The 23,732-nt window shown below is 55.2% G+C and overlaps 1 protein-coding gene across 3 annotated transcripts in view; it reads left to right on the top strand.

The window, feature by feature from the left end:
* Positions 1-13,977: 13,977 nt before the first annotated feature.
* CERK (ceramide kinase) overlaps positions 13,978-23,732 on the top strand; it is a 37,285-nt gene continuing 27,530 nt past the window's right edge. For 2 of the 3 annotated variants that reach the window (XM_088837578.1, XM_088837577.1), the window contains exon 1: positions 13,978-14,239. In XM_088837578.1, coding sequence (XP_088693704.1) covers positions 14,107-14,239 — 133 coding nt within the window. In that variant the 5' untranslated portion in view covers positions 13,978-14,106. The remainder of the gene's footprint in view (positions 14,240-23,732) is intronic. The other variant, XM_055395126.2, reaches the window with a different exon arrangement.

Below are 23,732 nucleotides of genomic sequence, written 5' to 3'. Positions count from 1 at the left end.
AAGTTCATGAGTTGAGCACGGTACTGTGATTAGAACGATGTAAGAGTCTGGGCTCACGGAAGTCACACCACTGATCCGCATCTCACCGACCTTGTCTCCACCCTGAATCCTCTCTGGGTGCCCAGTGCTGGGGGCAGGGCTGCAGTGGCCGGCGGTGAGATGGTCACAGCAATCCTTCGCTTACATACAGGGCGGGCAGCATGTTACCTCCAGGCTCTGCTTAACCCGGACTCTCCCTCCCTACCCGTCTCCCTCCTCCCACCTGGGGCCTGGCTCCCACGTGGCATCTACCCACACCTGTGAGCCTGGCACCCTGGACTTTGAGCCAGGGCCTCCGGCATGACCACCAAGGCTCCCTTGGGCTCTGGCTCTTGTCCAGGCTGAATCCGTTTGCATGTAGTCCTTTCCTGAATGTTATTTTGTCCTTGCCTCTCTAGAAACCTTTCCTGTACGGTTTTCTCTCTGCTGCTGGGGCATATATGCCTACTGACTGCTGCTACGTACTCCTCAGTCTCTATTGTTGAATAATGACTTTTTAAATCTAGCTTCGCTTCTGTGGTTTACAGTGAGGCGTCATAAATGGACAAATGGGGCCGCTCTGAAAGCCTGCGGCCCGCATCCAGGCTTTGCTGTCCTGCCAAAGGTTTTACACTTTGGATTGGAGTTAGTAGCCAACATTTAAAAACCATAAGGTCACACACACACACAGACGCACACGCACACACACACAATGTGCGTTTCTGGCTTCTCTTGAAAACACCAGCAATCTGACAGCAAGTGTCCATGTTTCACAGGAGCTGAAGGGCCCTGTCATCTTTCAACAGGAAGGTGAGCCTGGTGTGCCTCAGTCCCCACCATGCCCTAACATTTGCGCCGGCCACTGTTTCTACATGCTGCTGCTACGTCACTTCAGTCGTGTCCGACTCTCTGCGACCCCACAGACGGCAGCCCAGCAGGCTCCCCCGTCCCTGAGATTCTCCAGGCAAGAACACTGGAGTGGGTTGCCATTTCCTTCTCCGATGCAAGAAAGTGAAAAGTGAAAGTGAAGCCGTTCAGTCGTGTCCAACTCCAAGCGATCCCATGGACTACAGCCTACCAGGCTCCTCCCATGGGATTCTCCAGGCAAGCATACTGCAGAGGGCCGCCATTCCCTTCTCTGAAGAGATCTCTGCTGCTGCTGCTGCTAAGTCACTTCAGTTGTGTCCGACTCTGTGTGACCCCACAGACGGCAGCCCACCAGGCTCCCCCGTCCCTGGGATTCTCCAGGCAAGAACACTGGAGTGGGTTGCCATTTCCTTCTCCAATGTGTGAAGGTGAAAAGTCAAAGTGAAGAGATCTCTAGTATTTCCATTCTATTGTTTTCCTCTATTTCTTTGCACAGATTGCTGAGGAAGGCTTTCTTATCTCTCCTTGCTATTGTTTGGAACTCCTCAGACAGCCATTTTGCTTTTTTGCATTTCTTTTCTTGGGGGTGGTCTAGATTCCTGTCTCCTGTACAATGTCAGTTGTACATTGGAGACAACTATACTGCATCCTGTACTTGGCAATTTAGACAGTTCAAAATGGTGTGGGAAACTGAGGAATGAGCAATCTTGTTTTTATCAAAAGCCACAATACTCGCGGAAAAGACAGACATCAAGTTAAGAACTTGAGAAACATTTAATGTGTGTGTTTATGTAGAAACGCACGTTTTGTAAAGTAAGAGAAACAACCATACTAACATACTAACTAGGATCTTTTCTCCAATTTAATAAATGGACATTCACCCCATTTATTTGAACATGTTCCAATTTCAATCGAAGTATTGAGGAGGAATTCTCTATACACAATGAAAGAACACCCAACTTGTTGACTGTGAACAATAATAAGCAAAGTTGAAATAACCCACATTCTGCAATTTCTCTCCTGGCACCCTTAGCTCAATACCGTATATTATTTCATTCGAAGCACTCATTTTGATTTCGCCAAACGTCAGTACAGGAATGAACCTGAGGCAGGCTTAAAGCCTGGGTCTGCTGAACGATGTTATTACCTAGGAAATGTCTTTCAACTCATCCAGTCCCACAAAGAACACTCAGGAATGTGCTGGGGTTACCTGCTCCAATTATCTGCTCCCACTAAAAGTTGGCAAGCTGATCCAAAGGTCCTGGATCAGAGACAGGAGGGTGTCATCAGCAGACAAGTCCTTGTAAGGATCTAAGAATCCTTACTTCTATTTGCAAGTGTGCTGTGTTGATTGCTGAACTTCCATATCTTTTGCTATTACAGAAACTTTACACGCTCAGACTGTCAGGAGACTCTGTCAGTGGCATCCCTGTCCTGATATGACAACCATGTCAACTATCCCCGACATCACTTCTCATCACCAAAGCTTTCTCTTTCTCATCTGGGTGCTCTCCCTAGATTGAGTGGAATTCAGAAAGATGCGGTCTCACTGCCAGCAAAATGTCTAGCCTATATGGGCATGTTTGAAGAGAGGTCAGAGACAGCTCACCACGCCACCATCATGAAAGCCCCAGGAGCCCACAATGAGAGATGCAAACTCATGTGAAACAAACACATCGTCTTTCTAGGACTTTCGCTTTAGGCTCACTTACAAATGAAATTTGGAATAGAAGTAACACCTGTGGATCACCTATTCTGCGTCATGCGTTGTGCTAGCTACTTCAATCTCTCATTTAACCCTAACAGCCATTCAAAGTATCTGTGTTATCAGTGCCTTTTCACAAATGATTTTCGCAAAGATGCTGAAGTAAAGTCAAGTGACTCAGTCGTGTCCGACTCCTTGTGACCCCATGGACTGTAGCCTACCGGGCTCCTCCGTCCATGGGATTTTCCAGGCAAGAGTACTGGAGTGGGTTGCCATTTCCTTCTCCAGATCACAGAGATGTTAGGTGACTTAATTTCAAAGTCTGAAAGCTACTACGTGAAAGAGGCAAAAGTTAAACCCAAATCAGTACATAAATCTTTATGACTTATTTCTTACAACCCTATTTGCTGTCCAAAGGAGTCATACGGACTAAAAATGATACCAGAACCAAAGATATTCCTCCTTCATTTTTTTTGGTGAGAGAACTGGGTAGTTTTAATACCCGGCAGGGACTACCATGCCTGGAACCAAATTCCTTTATGAAACCAATACCCATTTTCATATACCCAATCTCACAGTCTATACCAAATCCCTCCTTACCAGTTAGACTGTGTGTAGTCAGAGGAAGAGCAGAAAATTTTATTCAACCTCTACAATATTTTCAAGTATTTGGACTATACAAGTTGCCCTCTACATTTCAAAATCTATGAATAATAATCTTTCCCAGATTTATGTTCGTTTACTTGGAAGTACTAAACCTTTGAATTTTACTATAAAATGAAGATTCCAAAACATGTAGTATTCAATTTGCTGAAAGCACTGTAACAAAGGATTAAAGACTAAAATTAAAAAAAAAAAACTTTAAATTCTATGTACTATGTAGCTACATTAATATTAGAATATGGGAAAATGGTAAAAGCTATCACTTTCGGAGAACTTACTCCAAAACTACTGTGCCAAGTACTTTACAGATGCTTCATTTTGTATCGCCCAAAGTGTTAACTCTAGTTTACAAGCAAAGTGACAATGGTAAGAAAACTCAAGTAACTTGCCCAAAGTAATACAGATAGAAAGTGGAAGCTGCTGCTGCAGTTTATACAACTCCAAAGCTTTTACCTCTTACTGTCACAGTTTCTGCTGCTGCTGCGTCACCTCATACTGCCCCCTAATTCCTATCTGGTCAACATATCTTTGTCCACAATTCTAAAACCATTATTGAAACACATGCAAAATTATTTAAACCTATTATTAACTGTATCCATTAATTGGTCATAGCTTCTAAAGTAAAAGAATTTTAAAATGCCTAAAGAATTACCATTAGAAAAATTCAAGTAAGGCAACAGATTTTCATGAAGTCCTGAGAGGTCAAGAACAGATAATTCACACAACAAAACCTTTATCACTGCTTGGGAGTTGCTGTTCTTAAATCGATGTGAAGATAGTAAGACCAGGATACCATCTTAAATATTTAAGACAGTCTTATTATCAAATAACAGGAAAGATGTAACCATAACTTGGACAATTTAAACTTCTGAAAGGCTATTACTTCCCCAGTTCCAAACTTTCAAATTTCTTCATAAAGAATAATATCTGAAAACTAAGATGAGTAACATTCCCCAAACCTGAAAACTTCAATCGATCAGAGTCTGAATCGAAATACATAACTTTTTAATGTACAAGATGCAGTTCAAAATAACATATTAGTTTTTCCTGTCGTTTATCAAACACATTCAGTAGACTGATTAAAAGGGCAATACAAGAACAATTTTCTGCTGCTGCTGCTGCTAAGTCACTTCAGTCGTGTCTGACTCTGTGTGACCCCATAGATGGAAGCCCACCAGGCTCCCTCGTCCCTGGGATTCTCCAGGCAAGAACACTGGAGTGGGTTGCCATTTCCTTCTCCAATGTGTGAAAGTGAAAAGTGAAAGTGAAGTCACTCAGTCGTGTCCGACCCCCAGCGACCCCACAGACTGCAGCCCACCAGGCTCCTCCTTCCATGGGATTTTCTAGGCAACAGTACTGGAGTGGCTTGCCATTGCCTTCTCCGGAACAATTTTCTACGACATGCCAAATAATAGATGAAGTCTTACCTCCATTGCTAAAGCTGCCGTCTGTTGGTCATAATGATTCAGAAGACTGGGCATGAGGGCAGGGTTACAAGGCAAATCTTGGCACATCCTCAGGGATAGGCTCAAAGAAAACAACTGTACCCACCTATATGGCCCACAAACATAGTCAAGGGCACAGATAGAAGACGATCCAACTCATAGCCATGCTTTCTCGACTGAATGAGATTCAGATGATCAGGCCTACTCAATATGTATTTTAGATCTTTGTACACCTGCAGGTCTCAGCTTGAAAGTACTTCTTCTATCTTGCTGTTAAGTTCTTCAAACTCTTTGCACCGTCAGAGGTTTGTTAGCTTGGTCTCACGAAAGGCATTTGTTTTTGGTTTCACAAGGTGGGAAAATGACATCATCTTGACAACCCCTGATTTAAACTCAGATTTGCCTCAAACTGAAATTGCTCCTTTGACTTTCCTGTGCTTGCATTTTCATTCACTGATCCACTCAACAAATACTATTGAAAAGTATAGAGCTTGCCAGGGCTTCCCATGTGGCTCAGTGGTGAAGAATCCACCTGCCAAAGCAGGAGATATAAGAGACCCAAGTGCTATCACTGAGTCGAGAAGATCCCCTGGAGGAGGAAATGGCACCCCGTTCCAGTATTCTTGCCTGGAAAATTCCATGGACAGAGGAGCCTGGTGGGCTACGGTCCATGGGGTGGCAAAGAGTCGAAAACGACATAGCGTTTGCCAGGTGCTGTGTGGGCACCAGGGACGCAAACATGAAAACAAGGCCCCCACCTGGCTCACCCCAGCCTCTGCCCGTCCACCCTCATGCCTCCTCACAGACTCAGCCCCTCCCTTTACTCCAGCAGCTGCAGCCACCAGCCGACGCAGGTCCAGTAACCTCCGCTGACCGGAAGCCAACAAGAGCAGAGAAGCCGCTGGGCCCTGAGGGGAGACAGACAGAATTCAGAAGAAATCTGGATTTCCATTTGAGAAGGGTCCCTTTGGCTGCTGAGTGGGAGCTGGCAGAGGAACGTGTCCAGGAGGCTTGCTGGGTGCCCTCTCCTTCCCAGGCGTGTTGACCCTTCCGACAGGTCTGGACGAAATTGCGGCTCTCAGCTCCTAAAACCACAGTGGCTTCCTGCAAGGAGTCCCGCAGATGAGATGCAAGACTTGGACATTTCCCTAAACCTGGACTGTCTGCCCGCGTCCCTCATCACCTTTACTCTGAACGGCAGCTTGGCAAGCAAATGACCCTCGTGGGGACAGCTGCCTCTCACCCCAGCCACACAGACAAAGCTCTGAGATTTCATACTATCTGAGAAAGAGTTTAAAGGGTTCTTATATATCTTTTTGTTTGGTTGCTTAAGGATTTTTTTGGATGTTTCCCTAACACAAACAGGTGTTACAGCACTTTGGTGGCTGATGCGGGAGTCTGTCTATAGAAATAGACCATGCCTATGTCTTAGCTCAGATAAAGCAGCGCTCGCATCCCACTGAGCCTCAGGCCCCTCATCTGTAAAATGGGCACAATTAGCTTTCTCTTTCCAGGGAATGCCATGAACTGACACAGAGCAGGCTGTGAATAACGGTGGGCATCGCTGCCACCGCGGGACTTTGTGACTTCCCTCCGTTTCTTGTTGGGTCCAGCACTTCGCGACCTTGTGAATTGGAGCCCACCAGGCTCCTCTGTCCATGGGATTTCCTGGGCAAGAACACTGGAGCGAGTTGCCGCTTCCTCCTCCCAAAGATTCAACCCGCGTCTTCTGCATCTCCGGCATTGCAGGCGCATTTCCTGGCTGTTCTGCAAGCAGTGAAATGCATTACCCTGCCAGGACCTTCAGCCTTGATCCTTCTCTTGGGCCCACAGGGAGGCTCGCGCAGGAGGCCCTGCAGGACTCTGCTCCTGGGTTGGGCCCGGCACACAGTGGGGCTCAGTGAGCCTGGGTCCGCGGGCTGGCTGCTTGCCTGGACTTTTCAGAGGCTGCGCCCGTCTCTGGCCTCAGTGTCTCCCTCTGTCCAGGAGGCGGAGCGCGGTGGCCCGGGCCCCTGAGCTGAGCCTGGCGCCCTGAGCTCGCCGTTCACGCCCTCCTGCTCCCTGGTTTTCCAGCTTCCGCGACACACAGACCCTGCGTGCGCTCCGGCTCGCCTTTGCTACGCGTCCTCCCCGCCTGCCCTTCCGCGCACGGCGCCCTCTGGCCGCCACCGCCCAGCAACGTCGAGCCGGGTCTGCCTCGGTCCCACTGATTTCAGCCATTCTCTAAGCTGCCCGGCAAGTCAGTGCTGTTTCTGATTCTTCTTCTCTCCCCACCTTTTGCTTGCTTGCTTGCTTTGCTGTGGACTCAATAGTAGACGCTCTGTCTGTGCTGCAGAACCCCTGCACTGCGCCCAGATTGTGTTTGCTTACTCTTCATCTTTAAGACTGTCTTTCCTCCAGAGGGCCTTACGTGCATTTTCCTGGGTTTATCTGAAGCAGGTTTTCTGCTCCCTCCTCCCACACAGGGTGCACAGGCTCCAAACCCAGCGCCACCCCCACCTCCTGTCCCCAGACCCACCCACCTACTCTTGTGGGTTCATGGACATCACCGTTGCCCTCCCCCACTGCGTGGCTCACTCAGGTCATCTTTCCCCCACGTCTCTGCAATTTCCTCTAATTTTTTACAGAGCTTGGTTAGAAAAAGACAAATACAGTGTCTATCCAGGTGCGCTCTCCAGCCTCTCCCGATCAGGCTGAAGATCACAGCAGACAGCTGTCCTGTGCTGTCACCGCCTCCGCCACGTCCCCAGCAGCCCTGGGCGCCAGGTCCAATGTTCCTCACCCCAGTCCACTCCACCTGAGTGGCAACGTGTGAAGGGAGGCCCTCAAGGCTGCTCCACCAGCCCGGCTGCATGCTGGGCCGTAGATGTCATTTGGCTGGGAACCTCCCAGGGTCCTCCTCCCCCGACCCCCCAAGGCTGGACACTGTAGCAGCGCCCCCACCACACACACACAGGAGTCAAGATCACACTGCGGAAATCAGAAGTGGACTCTGCAGACCTGGGGGAGGCCCTCCCACCACCCTCACTGAGCTCACCCTGCCCGTTAGGACCCCAGCCAGCCAGCAGACTTTCCTCCAGCTGCAGAGATGGGGAGGGGGAGTCTCCCCAGAGTCCAAGACCTTCCCCCCGAGGGAGCTGGTCTTTTCTCCAGAACAGCCTACTCCAGCGCAAACGCCACCTCTGACAAGGCAGACCCACTCAGGGCCTCTGGGCCTGTCACCACTGGCAGAGAAACCCAGAATGTAGCCGGGTTGTCTGAGGGCGACTTTTGGGTTTCTACCGCCCTGCGTGTCACTCCGTGTTCCACCCCTGACTGCTGGATAACCCGTCCCTGACCCCCTTGAGACCGTTCCCTCCCCTGCGGGGCAGGCTCACCCAGGAGGTGAGATGAGCTACTGCTGAGCGCAGGGCCAGGCACCCTGTCTGTGCCCGACCCAGACGGCTTGCCCGAGCAGGCCTGGGGGCCCATGGGGCCCAGACTGAATCCCATCCTGGCCTTCACGCTACTCCCCACACTGCCCAGGGGTGCGAGCAGCCTTCATCCTTGGCCATTGCAGAGTTATCCTCGGCTAGCCTCACCCCCCAACCGGCCCTTCCAGCTCAGATCAGCCCTCAATCACCAACCCTGAGGTCACCATCCCTGAGGGCCACGCTTCACACCAGCCCAATCTCGGGGCTTTCCTGGGTGGGCAGACAGCCTCTGCAGTCCGCCCTCTGGGAGTCTGGATAAGGATCCGCAAAAGCAGGTCAGGCAGGATGGTCCTGTGTGCCCCCAGGAGTGGCCCTGCTAGAATGCCCAGGGTGGGACCCACTGGGGCACAGGCTGCCCTGGAGTGCCCTTGTTCTCACATTCCAGAGTCTCCCACGCCGGCATGGCCCTGGGGCTCCCAGCCGGCTGGTTACCTTTCTGTAGAATGTGAGCAGGCCAGGTTAGTTTTGCAGCCTCGGTCTTTCCGTGTGTAAAATGGGGCTAATGACTCCCTCTTGCAGAGGTTGTTGTTTGTGTCACAAGAGCAACGTGCGTGAGTGCATGCTAAGTCGTTCAGTCATGTTAAACTTTGTGCAACCCTATGGACTGTAGCCCGCCAGGCTCCTCTGTCCGTGGGATTCTCCAGGCAAGAATACTGGAGTGGGGTTGCCATGCCCTCCTCCAGGGGATCTTCCCCACCCAGGGATTGAACCTGGGTCTCTTACAGCTCCCAAATTGGCAGGTGGGTTCTTTACCACCAGTGCTACCTGGGAAGCCCCCGCAGGAGAAACATAGGGATGTGCATTTTTGTTAACTTATCAGCTTATTCTCCTCTGGACGTTTCTTCCAGGCAGTCAACCTTGACCTGCAGTAGTTAGAAGCTCTTCCTCCAGGACGGAGAGCGCAGGGCGGAGGGCGGCCTTGCTGGCAGCAGGTGCAGCTGGGGCAGGTGTTCACTCCCCACCCCGTGGGGTTCTGATGTCAAGTGAGGTGCTAACTTCATGGGAAGGAAGCCTGGGAAGATAAGCAGGCAGCTGTCGCAGTCCACACAGCCAGGGGCTCCCAGGACAGAGAGGAAGTCGGTCAGAGGTCATGGAACGGATGGTGCAGGAAGATGCTGATGGTGCCAGGTCCCCGCGGGTGGCCAGGGCTCAGTGGGCAGAAGCCAGTGGGCCTCGGGCAGGAATGAGCCGGTGGGCACGACGCTTGTGGGCCCAGACAGTGCCTCAGAGACCAAGCATCCCACAAGTGAAGTGACCTGGGCAGGGACAGCACAGTCCAGGGGGCGCTGGCCAGTGCTGGCCAAAGTGTCCAGCCCAGACAAGCTGGCCGCTGCAGGCCGCAGGGCAGATGGGCCACCAGGCAGCAGCCCAAACTGGCAGCGGGGACACGGGCCAGGGCAGGTGGTGGGGCCTGGCGGGCCAGGGCTGCAGGCTGCTGGGCTGAGCCCTTGCCCTCTGGCCCAGTGGGCTGCCAGGGCTCATGGAAGCCCCACAGAGGACCGGCCAGCTGCACACCCAGTGGGCCAGCGACAGTGTGCCCTGCAGAGCTGCAGGCGGAGAGAGGCCAGGCATGGGCAGCCCAGAGGGGACCCCGGCGGAGATCCCCACTGATTCGGCCGCATTGGAGGAGGCAGCCGGTGGGACTTCCCAGGCAGACGGGTGGGAAGGGCCTCGGCCCAGGGCCCCACACGGGACAGGTGAGCAGCAAGGTGGCTGGAAGGCCAGCCAGGGAGCCGAGGGCACTTCCTGAGCAGAGGCCCCGCCGTGTGAAGGTCCTGCTGTCTGTTCCTCTGACTCGTCTTTGCAGCCAGCTCTGAGGGGCCCACCAGGACCTGGGGCACAGCAGGGGTGGCGGTGGGGGCTGCCAGCAGCTCTGGGGGTGAAGCCGCTTCCTTCTTCCCATCCCCAGCGCAGTGCTGAGTCACAGCCCCACAGCCCTTAGCGGGGGCCTGACCCCCATCACTTCATGGGAAATAGATGGAAAAACAGTGGAAACAGTGTCAGACTTTATTTTTTGGGGCTCCAAAATCACTGCAGATGCTGACTGCAGTCATGAAATTAAAAGACGCTTACTCCTTGGAAGGAAAGTTATGACCAACCTTGATAGTATATTGAAGAGCAGAGACATTATTTTGCCAACAAAGGTCCATCTAGTCAAAGCTATGGTTTTTCCCGTGGTCATGTATGATTGTGAGAGTTGAACTGTGAAGAAAACTGATAACCGAAGAATTGATGCTTTTGATCTGTGGTGTTGGAGAGGACTCTTGGGAGTCCCTTGTACTGCAAGGAGATCCAACCAGTCCATTCTAAGGGAGATCAATCCTGGGTGTTCATTGGAAGGACTGATGCTGAAGCTGAAACTGCAATACTTTGGCCACCTCAAGCGACGAGTTGACTCACTGGAAAAGAGTCTGATGCTGGGAAAGGTTGGGGGCGGGAGGAGAAGGGGACGACGGAGAATGAGATGGCTGGATGGCATCACCGACTCGATGGACATGAGTTTTAGTGAACTCCGGGAGTTCGTGATGGACAGGGAGGCCTGGCGTGCTGTGATTCATGGGGTCACGCAGAGTCGGACACGACTGAGCGACTGAACTGAACTGAACTGACCCGACCCCCAGCCCAGCCCTCTCGCCATGCAGCTCAACCGCGGGAAGCCTGTCTTCTGGAAACTTTATTTTGATACTTTCTTCCCGGTTTAAGCATGGGGGTCCTGCATTGGCCAGACCCCTCCCCAAACCGAGGAGGACAGCTCCCTGGCGTGGAGGGCCACAGGAGGGCTTTGCCAGGGCTGCAAGATGCCACGGACTGGGTGGCTTAAACAATAAAAGTTTATTTCCCCAGTTCTGGTTCAGAGAGCCTGCAAGTCCGAGGTCAAGGCGCCAACAAGGCTCCGTTCCTCCGAGGCCTCTCTCAGGGGCTTGCAAGTGGGGCCTCTTGTGTTTGACCCTCTGGGCACCAGCATACCGGTCTCAGTGTCCAGATCTCCCCCCGCTAAAGCCACCAGTCACGCTGGATGGGGGTCCACAGGCCACATTTCACCTTAATCACCTCCATCAAGAGTCTAGCTCCACACACACGCACATTCTGAGGTCCTAGGGGGCTAGTGCCACAGCGTGTGGATTTTAGGGGTCACAACACCGCCCATAGCAGCCACTAGGAGACCCTGGCTTGGCCTGTGGTCTACCGAGGGAGGGGGAGGCGGTCCCTTGGGGCCCCACCAGTGTTTTGCACTTGATGCTGGGGCCTCCCCCACAGAGGAGGTGAGGGTGGGGGGCAGGGGGACCTGCATCCTCTCTGGGCGCCCCCTTGGCTGCAGGACTGTATGAGCTGACACACGGCATTCGGGGCCCTATGTGAGAGAGTGAAGCGGGCAGAAGGGGCCCAGCCCAGGGAGGCCCCAGGCAGAGGCCCCAGGGCGGGGCTGGTGTTTCTGAGTCCCTGCCCCCTGGCTGGTTCCTGCATTGGCTCTTCACGGTCGTTGCTGCTGTCGCTCAGTCGTGTCCAACTCCTTGCGACCCCACGGACTGCAGCACACCAAGCTTCTCTGTCCACTGTCTCCCAGAGCTTGCTTAAATTCATGCCCATGGATCCGGTGATGCCACCCAACCATCTCATCTTCTGCTGCCTCCTTCTCCCGCCCTCAATCTTTCCCAGCATCAGGGTCTTTTCCAATGAGTCGGTTCTTGGCATCAGGGGCCAAAGTACTGGAGCTTCAGCTTCAGCATCAGTCCTTCCAATGAATATTCAGGGTTGATCTCCTGCTTACTCTCCAGGGCAGCGCTGCGATACCACCCCTACCCGGCACTGGCACAAGATTTCCAGAGAAGTTTCATATCCACGTTTTCAGAGCCTCAGAGTGGCAGCCGTGGGAGAGAGGGGGCACGGTAGGCCTTGCTGCCAAGGGCCCTACTGGGCTGGGAGATGAGGTACAGCATGCCCAAGGGAGGGGCTAGAACCCGCCCCCACCCTCTGCCCTGTCCTGGCTCCTGACTCCCTGCCCCAGGCTGAACGGGGGCTGGGTTCCAGCAGGAGTGAGTCACAGGGTAAGACCAATACATGTGGCTCCCTGGTGCCAGGCACGGGCAGCGAGGCCGCGTACCTGCCCTTCCGCCATCTGAGGGAAGACGTGTGCGAGAGAAGCCAAGGAGAGCTGGGGGCGGGTGGGGGTGGGGGTGCGGCGTACAGGTGGCTCAGGCCCCTGGAGCAGGATCTGTCACTTCGGAGCCTGCTGCTCTGAACGGCAGCTTCTTCAGTGATGAGTCTGGGACAGATGCACTCGCGGGACAAACACAGGCACCCTTATTGCGCGCCCCAGTGTGTTCAGGGCTGGCACCTCGGGGCCAGGCAAGTCCATGTCCTCACGGAGCTGGGAGGGTGGGGGGTGGGGGCAATGTGCTCTGTGAGTGGGGCTGGAGCCCCTCTGGGCTGAGGGGGTAGCCAGCAAAGGCCCTCTGTGGACAAGGGACAGTGGTGCTGACCAGGGCGGTGAGGAAGAGAGTCCAGGGGTGCCAGGGTGGTGCCTCCCGGCTCAGAACAGGAACCCCCTCTCCTTGGGCCTGATCAGGAGGGAGGGGGGCGCTCAGCGGCCCCCTCCAGTTTCCTAACAGGTCCCTAAGGGGGAGACCTCCTCCAGGAAGCCTTCCTGCCTGCCGGCCTGCAGGTCCCTCCCCTCCGCTGGGTCCTCAGCACCCCACCCTGTGCAGGTTGGCTGGCCTTGAGAACCCGGGCTGTGGGACCCCGAGCTGCTCTCAGCAACCCTCAGCCCAGACACATACCCCCGTGGGCAGTAAGGGGTGGCTGGCCGCTGGCGGGCCTCTGAGCCCCGCCTCTGCCACCTGTGCCCAAGACAGGCCTCCTCATGGGCCATCTGTCCCCAGTCTGGGTGTGCAGGCCTGGCAGGACCCTTTGATGCAGACTGCCTGGTTCACACGCTGGCCCCATCCCTTACTGCTCAGCCCAAAGTGCCTGAAACTGCCCCCTTAGGAATGCGGGGGTCCTGAAGCACCCCGGTGGTCATGAAGATGGCCCCAGAAGCAGAGGAGGTGGTGTCCACTGCCAGGCTGGGGCCGACAGTGTCCACACCTCCCGAGGGCGCCTGCCAGGTCTTCAGGTTTATATTTCCAAGAGGAGAAGACGGAGATCCAAGACGCGGCCCAATGCCCGCGGCCAGGCTGCCCAGGGTGGCCGCGTGAGTGGGGCGGGTTAGTCCACGCCCACCCGAAGAGCAGGCCCCGCCCGCCGCCCCCTCAGGACCGCCCGGGCAGCACGTTCTGCGCCCCTGGAGGGCCCCGCCCGTCCCCACGACCGGCCAGGGAGGCGCTACTGAGCCCCACGCCCCCGGGTCACTCCGGCCCGGGGACCCCAGGCTCGGCGGCCAGGGGCAGCCGCCTCCTCCCCGGCCAGAGCCAAAGCCCAGAGCTCAGCCGGCCCCCTGGCGCCTCGCCCCCAGCCCCGCCGCGTCCTCGGCCGCCCGGCCCCTCCCCTGTCCTCCGCCCCGCGCTCGACCCGCACCCCGCCCGCCCCCTGCGCCTTCCTCCTCCTCCGCGCAGGCCCCTCCTCGGCTCCTCTGCCCGGAACCCCGCGGCCGCGGCCGCCTCCCTCCCCACCCCGCCGGCTGCCCCCGGATCCCGGGCCCCTGCTGCTCCCCGGGGCGCGCCCGCCTCCCTCGGCGGCCCCAGCCCGGCCCTCCGCTCCCGCCGCTGCGGCCGGCCGCCCTCGCCGAGCTCCGCGCGCTGCCCGCGGCCCCTCCTCGGCGCCCGCGGCCGCTCCGCGTACGGGGTGACGCAGCGCCGCCCGCCGCCCGCCGCCCGCCCCGCGCCGCCGCCGCCGCCGCGCCCCGGCCGGCTCCAGGGGCCGCTAACGGTCCCGCGCCCCTCGGCGCCGCGCGCGCCCCCCGCCCGGCCGAGCAGGCGGCGCCCCGGCGCCGGGCGCGATGGGGGCGGCGGAGCCGCTGCGCTCGGTGCTCTGGGTGAAGCAGCAGCGCTGCGCCGTGAGCCTGGACCCCGCGCGGGCGCTGCTGCGCTGGTGGCGGAGCCCCGGGCCCGGAGCCGGGGACCCGGGCGCGGGTGAGTGTCGCCGCCGGCTCGGCCGGGCTGCGGCAGGGGGGAAGGGGCTCGGGGAGGCTGGCGGGCGGGGAGGGGCCGGTCCCGATGACAGAGAGCCAGCCGGCATTGGGGAGGGCCGGGGCGGGGGTGGGGGGGCGCGGCGGGGACGCGACCCCCGAGGGCGAGGGGCGCGGGGTCGTGAAGGCCCGGGGAGGTCTGCGGCCAGGGAGGTGTCGCCCAACGGACCGCACGGACCGCCTCTCTGGGACCCGTCTGTCAGTGTCTCAAGGGCACCATTCCATCGATTGTGAGGTTGGTGACGGAGGGACCCCGAGGGGGTGCCGGCGCCCCGCGCCCGCTGTCAGTTTGACCCGATCCAGAGCGGGGTCCGGAGTTCCTGGCCCCGCAGTGAAGCAAGGGCTGTGACCTTCAGTCTGGGATGCGCTCCCTGGGGGGAGGGGGACGGACGAGGGGGGTGTTCATTTTGCTGCAACAGGCTGGACACACGACCTGCAGAGGCCCTCGGATTTGGGGAAGCCCTGGTTTAACCAAAAAGAGCGCTTTCTGCCCCGAAGGAGAAGGGGCCTGCGGGTCCCCTGCGGAGCAGCCCAGAGGCAGGAGGAGGGGCAGCGGCTTATGGAGGAGATGTCAGTTGACCCTGGGCAGGAGGGGGATTACCTGGTGGGACAGTGACAGCCAGGAGGCCTCCCTGGCAGAGGCAGCAGGGGCCTGGCTAGTGTGGGTGTGTTTCCAGTGGCTGGAGAGCGTGGGTGTTTCCATCTCATTGACTCCTCTTCAGCAAGTTTTTATGGAGGGCCTGTCATGGCGGGCAGGGCAGCGTGCTTGCCCAGGCTCAGCAACCCTGAGAGAGTCCCTGCCGCAGTGGAGCAGTTTCCATCAAAATGAGAGACCCCGCGTGTGGGAAGGACACGTGGGCGTGGCCATGCGAGAAGCGGGTGGGGGCGGGGGTCCCGGGGCTCCTCACCTGCAGGGCGGCACTGGACCAGAGCCATGCGGAGGCCTATGCGCCTCCCGGCGAGGTGGTCCAGGCAGCAGGCCCACAGGGGCCAGGGCCGGAGGCTGGCCCGGAGACCCACACAGGGCTTTATCCATCTTCACCTGGTGAAAGGCACTCCGTGGGCCTGGTGGGGAGCAGAGAGAGGCAGGACAGGGCCTCCTCCAGCAGAGGGGCGCTGAGCAGGGCTGGGTCTGTCTGCTTAGATGGGGAGGGCCAGTGGAACGGGGGTCCAGGTTTGTGCTTACTGGAGTTGCAGGATGAGCAGGGGGTTAGTTTTTAATTGAGGCGGTGTGGGGTAGGTTGGGATTCTCTAGTGGACATACTGAGTTTGGAATGCCTTTTCGATGCCTTGAGGGCAGTCGGGGTGCTGCACTGGATCTGTGGGGGCGTTCTTGTCCCTGAGGTTGTATGGCTGTGCTGGTTGGGGAGGGGTGGGCAGACCCAGCCAATTTGCTGGGGCCAAGGTCAGGGTGTTCTCGGACTCCTGGTTTGCGGCCTGGGGGTCACCAGAAGCATGGTCTGCAGAGAGCTACTCTGTGGCCAGCGGTCTGAGACTTCACCCTTCCACCTGCTTTCTTTTGTCCCCTGGGGAAGCAGTGTCAGCCTCAGCCTCCTGGCACCATGCAGCGGGACCCCAGCTCTAGGTCTCCCCTGGCCTAGCCCCGAGGGCGTTTGAACTTTCCTGAGAGTCTTTCTGCTTCGGGACGGAGCACTACCATTTCACGGGGCTCTTGGTGCAGCCACGTGCTCTGTCCTGTGTCATGTTCACACACGGTGCATTCCTGCCGGGCAGCTTCTCCTGGATTTTATGGATAAAGAGCCGAGCTGCAGGAGTGCGAGAAACCGACCCAGCTAGTGGCTGAACCTGCGTGTGAAGCGTGGCGGGTCCGATTTCAGCCTCTGCCCAGGTGCCGTGGCCTCGTTTAGGCCGCAGTAGCCACGTGGACACCGAATGGGCCCTACCCGTTTGGGGTGTCTGGGTGGGGGACTCGCGTCGCCGGCTTTCAGCGTTGGCATCCTCGGCCAGCTGTCATTATGGTCTCCAGCCCCCAGATTCTGGGTTTGGGGCACTTTGGCTCAGCTTGCTTTTCTGAGCTCCTCACTTGCACAGCGGCCCTCCTGTTTCCTGAAACGGTGATGGCTTCCCTCTCGCAAACCCTGAAGGCCCTCTTGTGTGGGTTCATCCAGAGCTTTCCTGAGTGGTGTGCAAGAGATGGGTACCCCTCCCCTGGAGAGGCTGGTACTATAGGCGCACCCTGTGCCACCCACCACCCTGAGGAGGCCTGGGTCAGCTGCTTCAGCTCAGGGGGCTCCTCATAGGTGCACCCCAAGAGGAGCAGGCCCGAGAGAGATGACCCCGCGCCCAAGGGCAGATGGCAGCCAGTCCAGGGGACACCTCAGAGTGGCAGTGCCCGGCCCGCCACGGTCCCAGGTGTGCCCGTGTGCAGGGTGGGCGGCAGCCTGGTGGGGGAGGGAAGAGAGGCGGAGGGCTGTGCAGAAGCAGACCGAGTGAATTGAGACCACCTCAGAAGACGGAGCGAGGCGGGCCCAGGGCTGGGGCCGCCATGGGCACCAGGTGCACCGCTTTGTCTGACCTGCTCAGCTTCTCCAGTGTCACTCCTTTTCACAGAAGGGGAACCATGGAAGTTGGGAGTGGGTTTCGATGGATGGTGTGTAATGTACACAAGGGAGCCAGCTTTTAATCCAGGTCCAGGCTTCCTCCTCGGTGGGGGGCTCAAAGCAAAGATAGGACCAAGAACCAGGAGGCAGCGCCTTCTGGACCCCGCACGGGCTGCTTTCTTAAGGAAGCTATGAGGCTCCCCGGCACCAGCCCAGTCGGAAGTGGGGCAGACTGAAAACAGGAAACGCGGACCAGCCTTCTCACAGTGGCTCCGGCTAGCTGAACCTGAAACAGACTGAAACTGTATCCGAGTTGTACCCCAGGGCCACCGTAAAACACTCTCAGAGAGACTCTGGAATTGTTCCTTTAGAGTTGGTGCTGGGACACGTGTGTGTGTGTATGAGTGTGTGGGCACCCTGGGGTGGGGGTGGGGCTATGCCCGCCCTCCTCTGGATGTTTTCCCCTCTCCCACCGAGGATGACCCGGGTTGCAGGGAAGCTCCTTGTACAGGTTACCGTTGTATTTACAGTCCAACACCCCTGCGCAATGCCCATGGAAACACAGGCAAGCCACGGATACTTAAAATTAATTTTTTTTTTTTAGCTTATGAAAGTAACTCATGTTGGTTTAATAAAATGTAAAAAACACAGAAAAACACACTGGAAGAGAGTCACCTGCAGTCTTAACCTTCAGGAGTAAATGTTTGCTGTTGGTCTGTATGTAAGTGTGTGCATTACAGTTTACTCTCTTAAAACATGATTTTTTTTTCACATCAGCTTTATTGAAGCATAATTTGCATACAATGAGACTCACACATTTTAAGGATGTAATTTGGTGAATTTGCCATGTTTGAACAACTAGCCTAAGGAAAAAAGACTAGTTTTTAAGAAACGGTGCTTTATACTTTAGGAGGTCTGTTTTCTGTTTGTTAAGGTACTGATGACAGTTTTTTGCTTTCTGTCCCCGACCCAGTTTATTTATCCTCTCGATTGGTCTAGATTTCTGCACAGCAGACGTTTCCAGAGAAGCTGGTTGCTCTCTGCCTTTCGCGTGATGTTTTGTGAACATGTGGGGGTCCAGGGTAAGGTGGCTTCAGGCTTCCCTGCTGGCTCAGATGGTAAAGAATCTGCCTGTAGTGAAGAAGCTCCCTGGGTCGGGAAGATCCCCTGGAGAAGGGCACGGCAACCCACTCCAGTAATCTTGCCTGGAGAGTCCCCATGGACAGAGGAGCCTGGCAGGCTACAGTCCACGGGGTCTCAAAGAGCTGGACATAACTGAGCGACTGAACACACGAGGTGGCTTCACTTTCTGGATCTTATCTCGCCCTCCTGATCGCAGCGCCCTGTGAGTTCTCCTACTGAGTCACCTTCCGTCCCAGTTTCTCCTGAGCCCTGGTTCCAAGTTTCTGGCACGGCCCACAGGAGACGGCCAGCCGGCTCCCGGGTCTGTGAGCCCCGGCCGGCATCGGCGCCCCGCACTCCCCACTCCTGTGTGGTTCTCTTTAAGCCACAGGCCGGTTCAGGTGTCTCCTGCAGCCCTGCCTCTGGGCCTGCCTTGTCCAGTCCTGCTCAGTGTCCCCTCCCGCGAGCACCTTCTGATGGGCGACCCGGAGGTTGTTGGATGGAAGTTTGGAAAGCACTGTGAAGCCCGTCTAATACAGCCCCAAAGCCTCCGGCTAGGCACTCTTCCCCCCCCACCCCCTCCTCCTGGGATGCTTGCCCTTCTAGAAGATTCTTTCTTGCAAGCTAGTCGGCAAGCTGCCCATGCCTGCCTCACTTTCAGGGCTCCTCAGCTCCAACCTCCTTGACTCCTGAGGCCCCCGCTGAGCCAGACCTGAGTCCCCACAAGACAGCCCCCTCTCCCCCCTCCCCCCTCCCCCCACCCCCGTGTTCAGATCTTACCTCTGCTCAAGGCCCAGCTCTGCTGGCACCTTGCCCTTCCCTCATCTTTCTTTGGATTTTTTTGTTTGTACAGCTTTTTGTCCCTCTCTGCTAGCTGTTTCCTTCTGCTTTGTGTTACAGGTTTTCCCTGTTTTCTTTTTTAGGACTATCTGTCTTCTCCCCTCTGCTCTCTCTTGGGGCAGAATCCAGCGTGGGAAGGACTCAGTTCCTTGTTTCTCCTCCCCATTTTCCCGGAGGTCCTCGCGTGTCTGTGTACACAGCAGGTACTAACCAAGCACCGTGTGAGTGGCTGTCTGTGGGAGGCAGGGTTCAGCCCATCCCTGGCTGCGTGGTGAGTGGCGGCCAGCTAGGGACTCGACCCCGACCGTGGGGGATGACTGGGCCAATGGTGGAGAGCATAGCGGGGAAGTGGCTGCTTGCTGTCCAAGCATATTTACTTTTCTCTAGAGGTGAGTTTAAAACCACTGGGAGTGGCTGGGAAGCTGAACAGTTTGGGTAGAACCCACAGATTCTACAGAATCCCCTAAACCGTTCACACCACAAATTCTATAGCCCTGTGTTTCAGTGTCTCCTGATACATCTTACGCCCAGTGATGAGGTCAGAAGTGCTGCAGATAATATCAGATTATGTGAAGCCAGCAACCTGCAGAGTTAGATAGGAATCTCAGTATATTTGAATAAGAAATAAATGGCTATCTTGTTTACCTAGTTCAGAAAAAAAAAACACTCAGATTTGCATATGACTCACTATCGGAAGAAACATACAGGCTTTTGTGGCTTTGAAAAGCAGCTGTCAGAAAAACAGCCGTCCTGCCTGCCCTCCATCGCTCTAGGAATCTGCCTCAGCTATGGTCAGATTCGGAGGCTTCAGAGTAGCCCAATGTGGTAATAAATAGCATAATTACGCTGAGATAATTCCAAGGATAACTTTTATTTGTTACTCCAAAGTAGGTCAGCAGATGTTTCCTTAAGAAGTCAGATCACAGAGCTTCCCAAGTGGCCCAGTGATAAAGAATCCCCCTGCACATGCAGGAGACTCAGGTTCGATCCCCAGTCCGGGAAGATCACACAGGCCACAGAGCAACTTCACATGTGCAGCGCCGCCGCTGAGTCTGTGCTCTGCAGCGGGAAAGGCCTCCACCGTGAGGGACCCGCCCCTCGCAGCTGGAGGAAAGCCGGTGCGGCAGCAAGGACCCAGCACAGCCAGAGATCAGATCAGTGGGTAAATAATTAAGAAAAAGCCAGATTGCAAATACTTTAGGCTTTGTGGGTCCCAGCTTCTCAGTTCTGCTGCCGTAGTGCAAAAACTGCTGTAGGCAGCATATGAGTGAACGCACGCGGCTTTGTGCCAAGAAACCTTTATTTACGGAAGGGAGCAGCGTGCTGGGTTTGGCCTGCGGTTTGCCGACCCTGCTATAAACCATTGTCGATCACTGCGTGTGTGCCTGCTCTGTCGTTTGGTGTGTGCGTGCTCAGGAGCGCTAGGCCCTCATTCTGGCCTCTTCGTGGTGTAGTGTGCCTCTCCGCCTCTGTCTACTGTTTGTTCCAGAGTCCTCTTTACTGGGAGACGCGGCCATGCCTGCTCCACGTGTCTCCTCTGTCCGTTTACCTTCAACCTGCTCACACCCTTGATTTGAAGTGAATTTCTTTAGACTCTTTGGGTTGACTCGTGTTTTTTAATCATCTACGCCAACCTATGTCTTCTTAATGTAAACATTAGGGCTTAAGTCTGCCATTTAATTTTTTGTTTTTTAGTTTTCATTTCTCCGCTTTTTCCTGCCTTCCTGTGAATTGCTTAAAAATCTGTTTTGGGGATTCCATGTTGATTTGTCTGTATGTCTCCATCTGTTTTTAAATCAGCTGTTTGCGGTGGTCACATGCCCACAGTGTTTTGGGCGCAGCCCCGTGTGTGGCCCCCGGTGCTGGGCTGTTGGTCTATGGGTACGAGTCTCATCCCAGTCTAGTGGGGCTGTCACTTTACCCGTCTGAGGAAGTGCGGAAACCTCCCCTCTCTCTGCCTGACTTTACTCTCCCGTTTTATAGTAAGTGTCTTCTTTATCTCTTCCACGTGCATTTGGAACCACATTAGTGTTATAGCTTTATCTTCAACCCTCAGACATAATTCAGGAAAGTCAGGAAGAGAAGGAAGTACTGTTGTGATTGCACGTGTCTTTACTTACTATATTCTTTCTTCTGTTTTCTTTTTTTTTTTTTCAGAGAATCTTCTTCTATCATTTCTACTTCCTGTATCTGTTCTTTTAGAACAGGTCTGCTGGCAGGAAGACTGTTAGTTTTTCTTCATCTGAGAATGTCTTGATTTCTCCTTTAACCCCCGAAGGATGTTTTTGCTGGGTATAAGATTCTTTTCCTTTCAGCACTGGAAAAGCATTGTGCTGCTTGCTTCTGCCTTCCGTGATTTCTGAGGAGAAATCCACTGTCATTCAAAGTCCTTTCCCCTGTAGGTGAGGTGTTGTTTCTCTTTGACGGTTAATTTTAATATTCTTTTCTTTGTGCTTGATTTTTGGAATCCAGACTTTGATGTGTCTTGGATTGGATTTCTTGGAATGAGTGATATTTGAGGTTATGTCTTTTGTCAAAACTCTGGGGAAGTTTTCAGCCGTTACGTTTTGAGCACTTTTTCATCCCCTCTCCTTCTGTACTTCCGGGCTCCAGCGACACGTTAGATCCTCTGCTGTGACTCCGCAGGTCCCCGAGGCTCCATGCAGTGTTGTTTTCTTCAATTATTTTCCTCTTGCTCACTCTGAATAATTCCTCTTGTTGCATCTTCCAGTTCACTGACTCTGCTGTCTCCGTGCTGCCGTTGAGTCCACCCATTTGTTTCCTGTTTTGGTTATTGTGTTTTTTCAGTTCTGAAATTTTCATTCGGTTCTTCTTTGCAATCGTCTGTTTCTTTGCTGAGACTTTTTCCTTCACTGAGTCTTTCCACGTCTTCATTGGATTTAAGTGTGTAGTTGTTCGCGAAGCATTTGCGTCATGGAGGCTTTAAAATCCTTGTCAGATCACCCCAACACCTTTGTCATCTCAGTTTTGGCATCGAGCGATTGTCTTTTTTTTCCTCTCATTTTGAGATCTTCCTGGTTCTTGGCATGGCGATTGGTTTTCGATTGAAACCTGGACATTTCTGTCTTTTATACATTATGAAAATTTGGATCTTATTTAAGTTTCCTCTTATAGCTGACTTTCTCTGACACTGCGCCATCAGGGAGGAGGGGGGCCAGATCGGGAAAGAAGTCCAGGTTCCCTTAGGCCTCATCAGCAGCCGAGGGGGTGCCCCCATTGCTACTGGGTGATCCCCCCACTCGGCCTCCGCTGAGACCTCCTGGATGGAAGGGTAGGGACGCCCCTTGACTGCGCACCACGGAGGGTGGCTGGAGGTTGGTGGTGGTGCAAGTTCTGACTCTCCCCTTGGTCCCTTGACACCAGCCCAGCAAGGAAGGTGGGGGCACCCCACTTGTGCTGGGAGGAGGTGGAAGTCCACTCCCTCCTCATCTCCACTGACCCTGTGGGGCATGAGGCTCGCCACCCGCTGGCTGGGATAAAAGTGCTAGCTTCCCTCACGCCACCCTGCTGGGGAGTGTCAGGTGCCTGCCTCCACCCGAGGGGCCGATGTCTAGACTCCCAGGCAGACTTTGCAGGCGGGAGGTGGGGGGCAGGTTTTCTGCGTGTTTGCTGGAGGAGGGCAGTTCTTGTCCAGAAGTTTCTTGTCTTACTGGGCTCTCCTGCTCCTGGTCCTTTGGCCAGAGAGAGCGACCTTGGTTGGAGGTTTTTGTTTGTACCCATTGGCATTTCCAGTTGCTGAAGTCTCCAAATCTGAGATAACGTGGGGCAGGAAGAAACCCAGGGAACTCTGCGTCGTCTTTCCCTGGCCCAAGGTCCCCGGTCAGCTCCCTCCTTCCGCCTGTCTTCCCGAGCCTTCCAGTATTACTGCCACGTGGGACTCCAGGGAGGAGCACTCTCGCCCTTCCTCTCAGAGCAGAAGCTCCCTGTTTCGTCTTTAAAATATGTTTTCCTCTCTGTTACTCAGAGCGGGCTATTCCTACTGAGTTGGGGGCTTCACTGACTTTCCTCTGTCAGCCACTCCACTGCCGAGCCCAGCTGGTGGCTGTTTTATTTCACACGCTGTCCTTTCAGTTCTAAATTTTCCATTTGGTTCCTTCTAGTCGTCTCTTTTTGTCCTGGGAACTTCTGTCCTTCCGTTCACTTTAGGATCGTTCAGAGCAGCGCCTCGCCGAGCCTGGCTCTATCAACTATGCTGAAGTTTGTACAAAGTCTGACGCCTCGGACACCTGGGGCGTCTCGGGTGGGGCGTCTGCTGACTGGCTTTCCCCCTGGGCCTCTCAGGGTTGCCTGGCTCTTGGTGTGCTGGTTAATTTTTCAGGCTGTGTATTTTTAATATCACGTTGTGAGTCCTCTGGAGGATTTTCTTTTCTTAGGCAGTTGCTCGGCCTGGTTGTACACAGATGGCAAGGCTTCCACGTCATTCCAGCTCTTAAGGCCTTTGCACACTTCCGGGGCCTCCCTGGTGTTGGTCACTCGGGTGAGGCTGGCACCGGGAGCTGACAGACGTGGCCATTCAGCTCCCAAGGCCCCTCTGCGTGTCCCGTGTGTTCTGCTCAGAGAGGGAGCCGGCATGTCTCTGTCCATGGGCAGAGCCAGGACGCCCTCCCAGCCCTGCCGGCCGTGCTCCGGCTCCTCTGGACAGAGGGGTGGGCTTTCTTTCTCTGCACCCAGCAAGCTTGGGCTGTCCAGGTGGCACTCGTGGTAAAGAACCTGCCTGCTGGTGCAAGAGACATGAGAGACTTGGGTTGGATCCCTGGGTGTGGAAGATCCCCTGGAGGAGGGCATGGCAACCCACTCCAGTATTCTTGCCTGGAGAAGCCCATGGACAGAGGACCCTGGTGGGCTACAGTCCAGGGGGTCGCAGAGTCGGACATGATGAAGCAACTTAGCACA

The sequence above is a fragment of the Moschus berezovskii genome, chromosome 6 (assembly GCF_049115385.1).
Source record: "Moschus berezovskii isolate FMDL1 chromosome 6, NW_MosBer_1.0, whole genome shotgun sequence".
Taxonomy (NCBI): domain Eukaryota; kingdom Metazoa; phylum Chordata; class Mammalia; order Artiodactyla; family Moschidae; genus Moschus; species Moschus berezovskii.
This window is presented reverse-complemented; position numbering and strand designations above follow the sequence as displayed.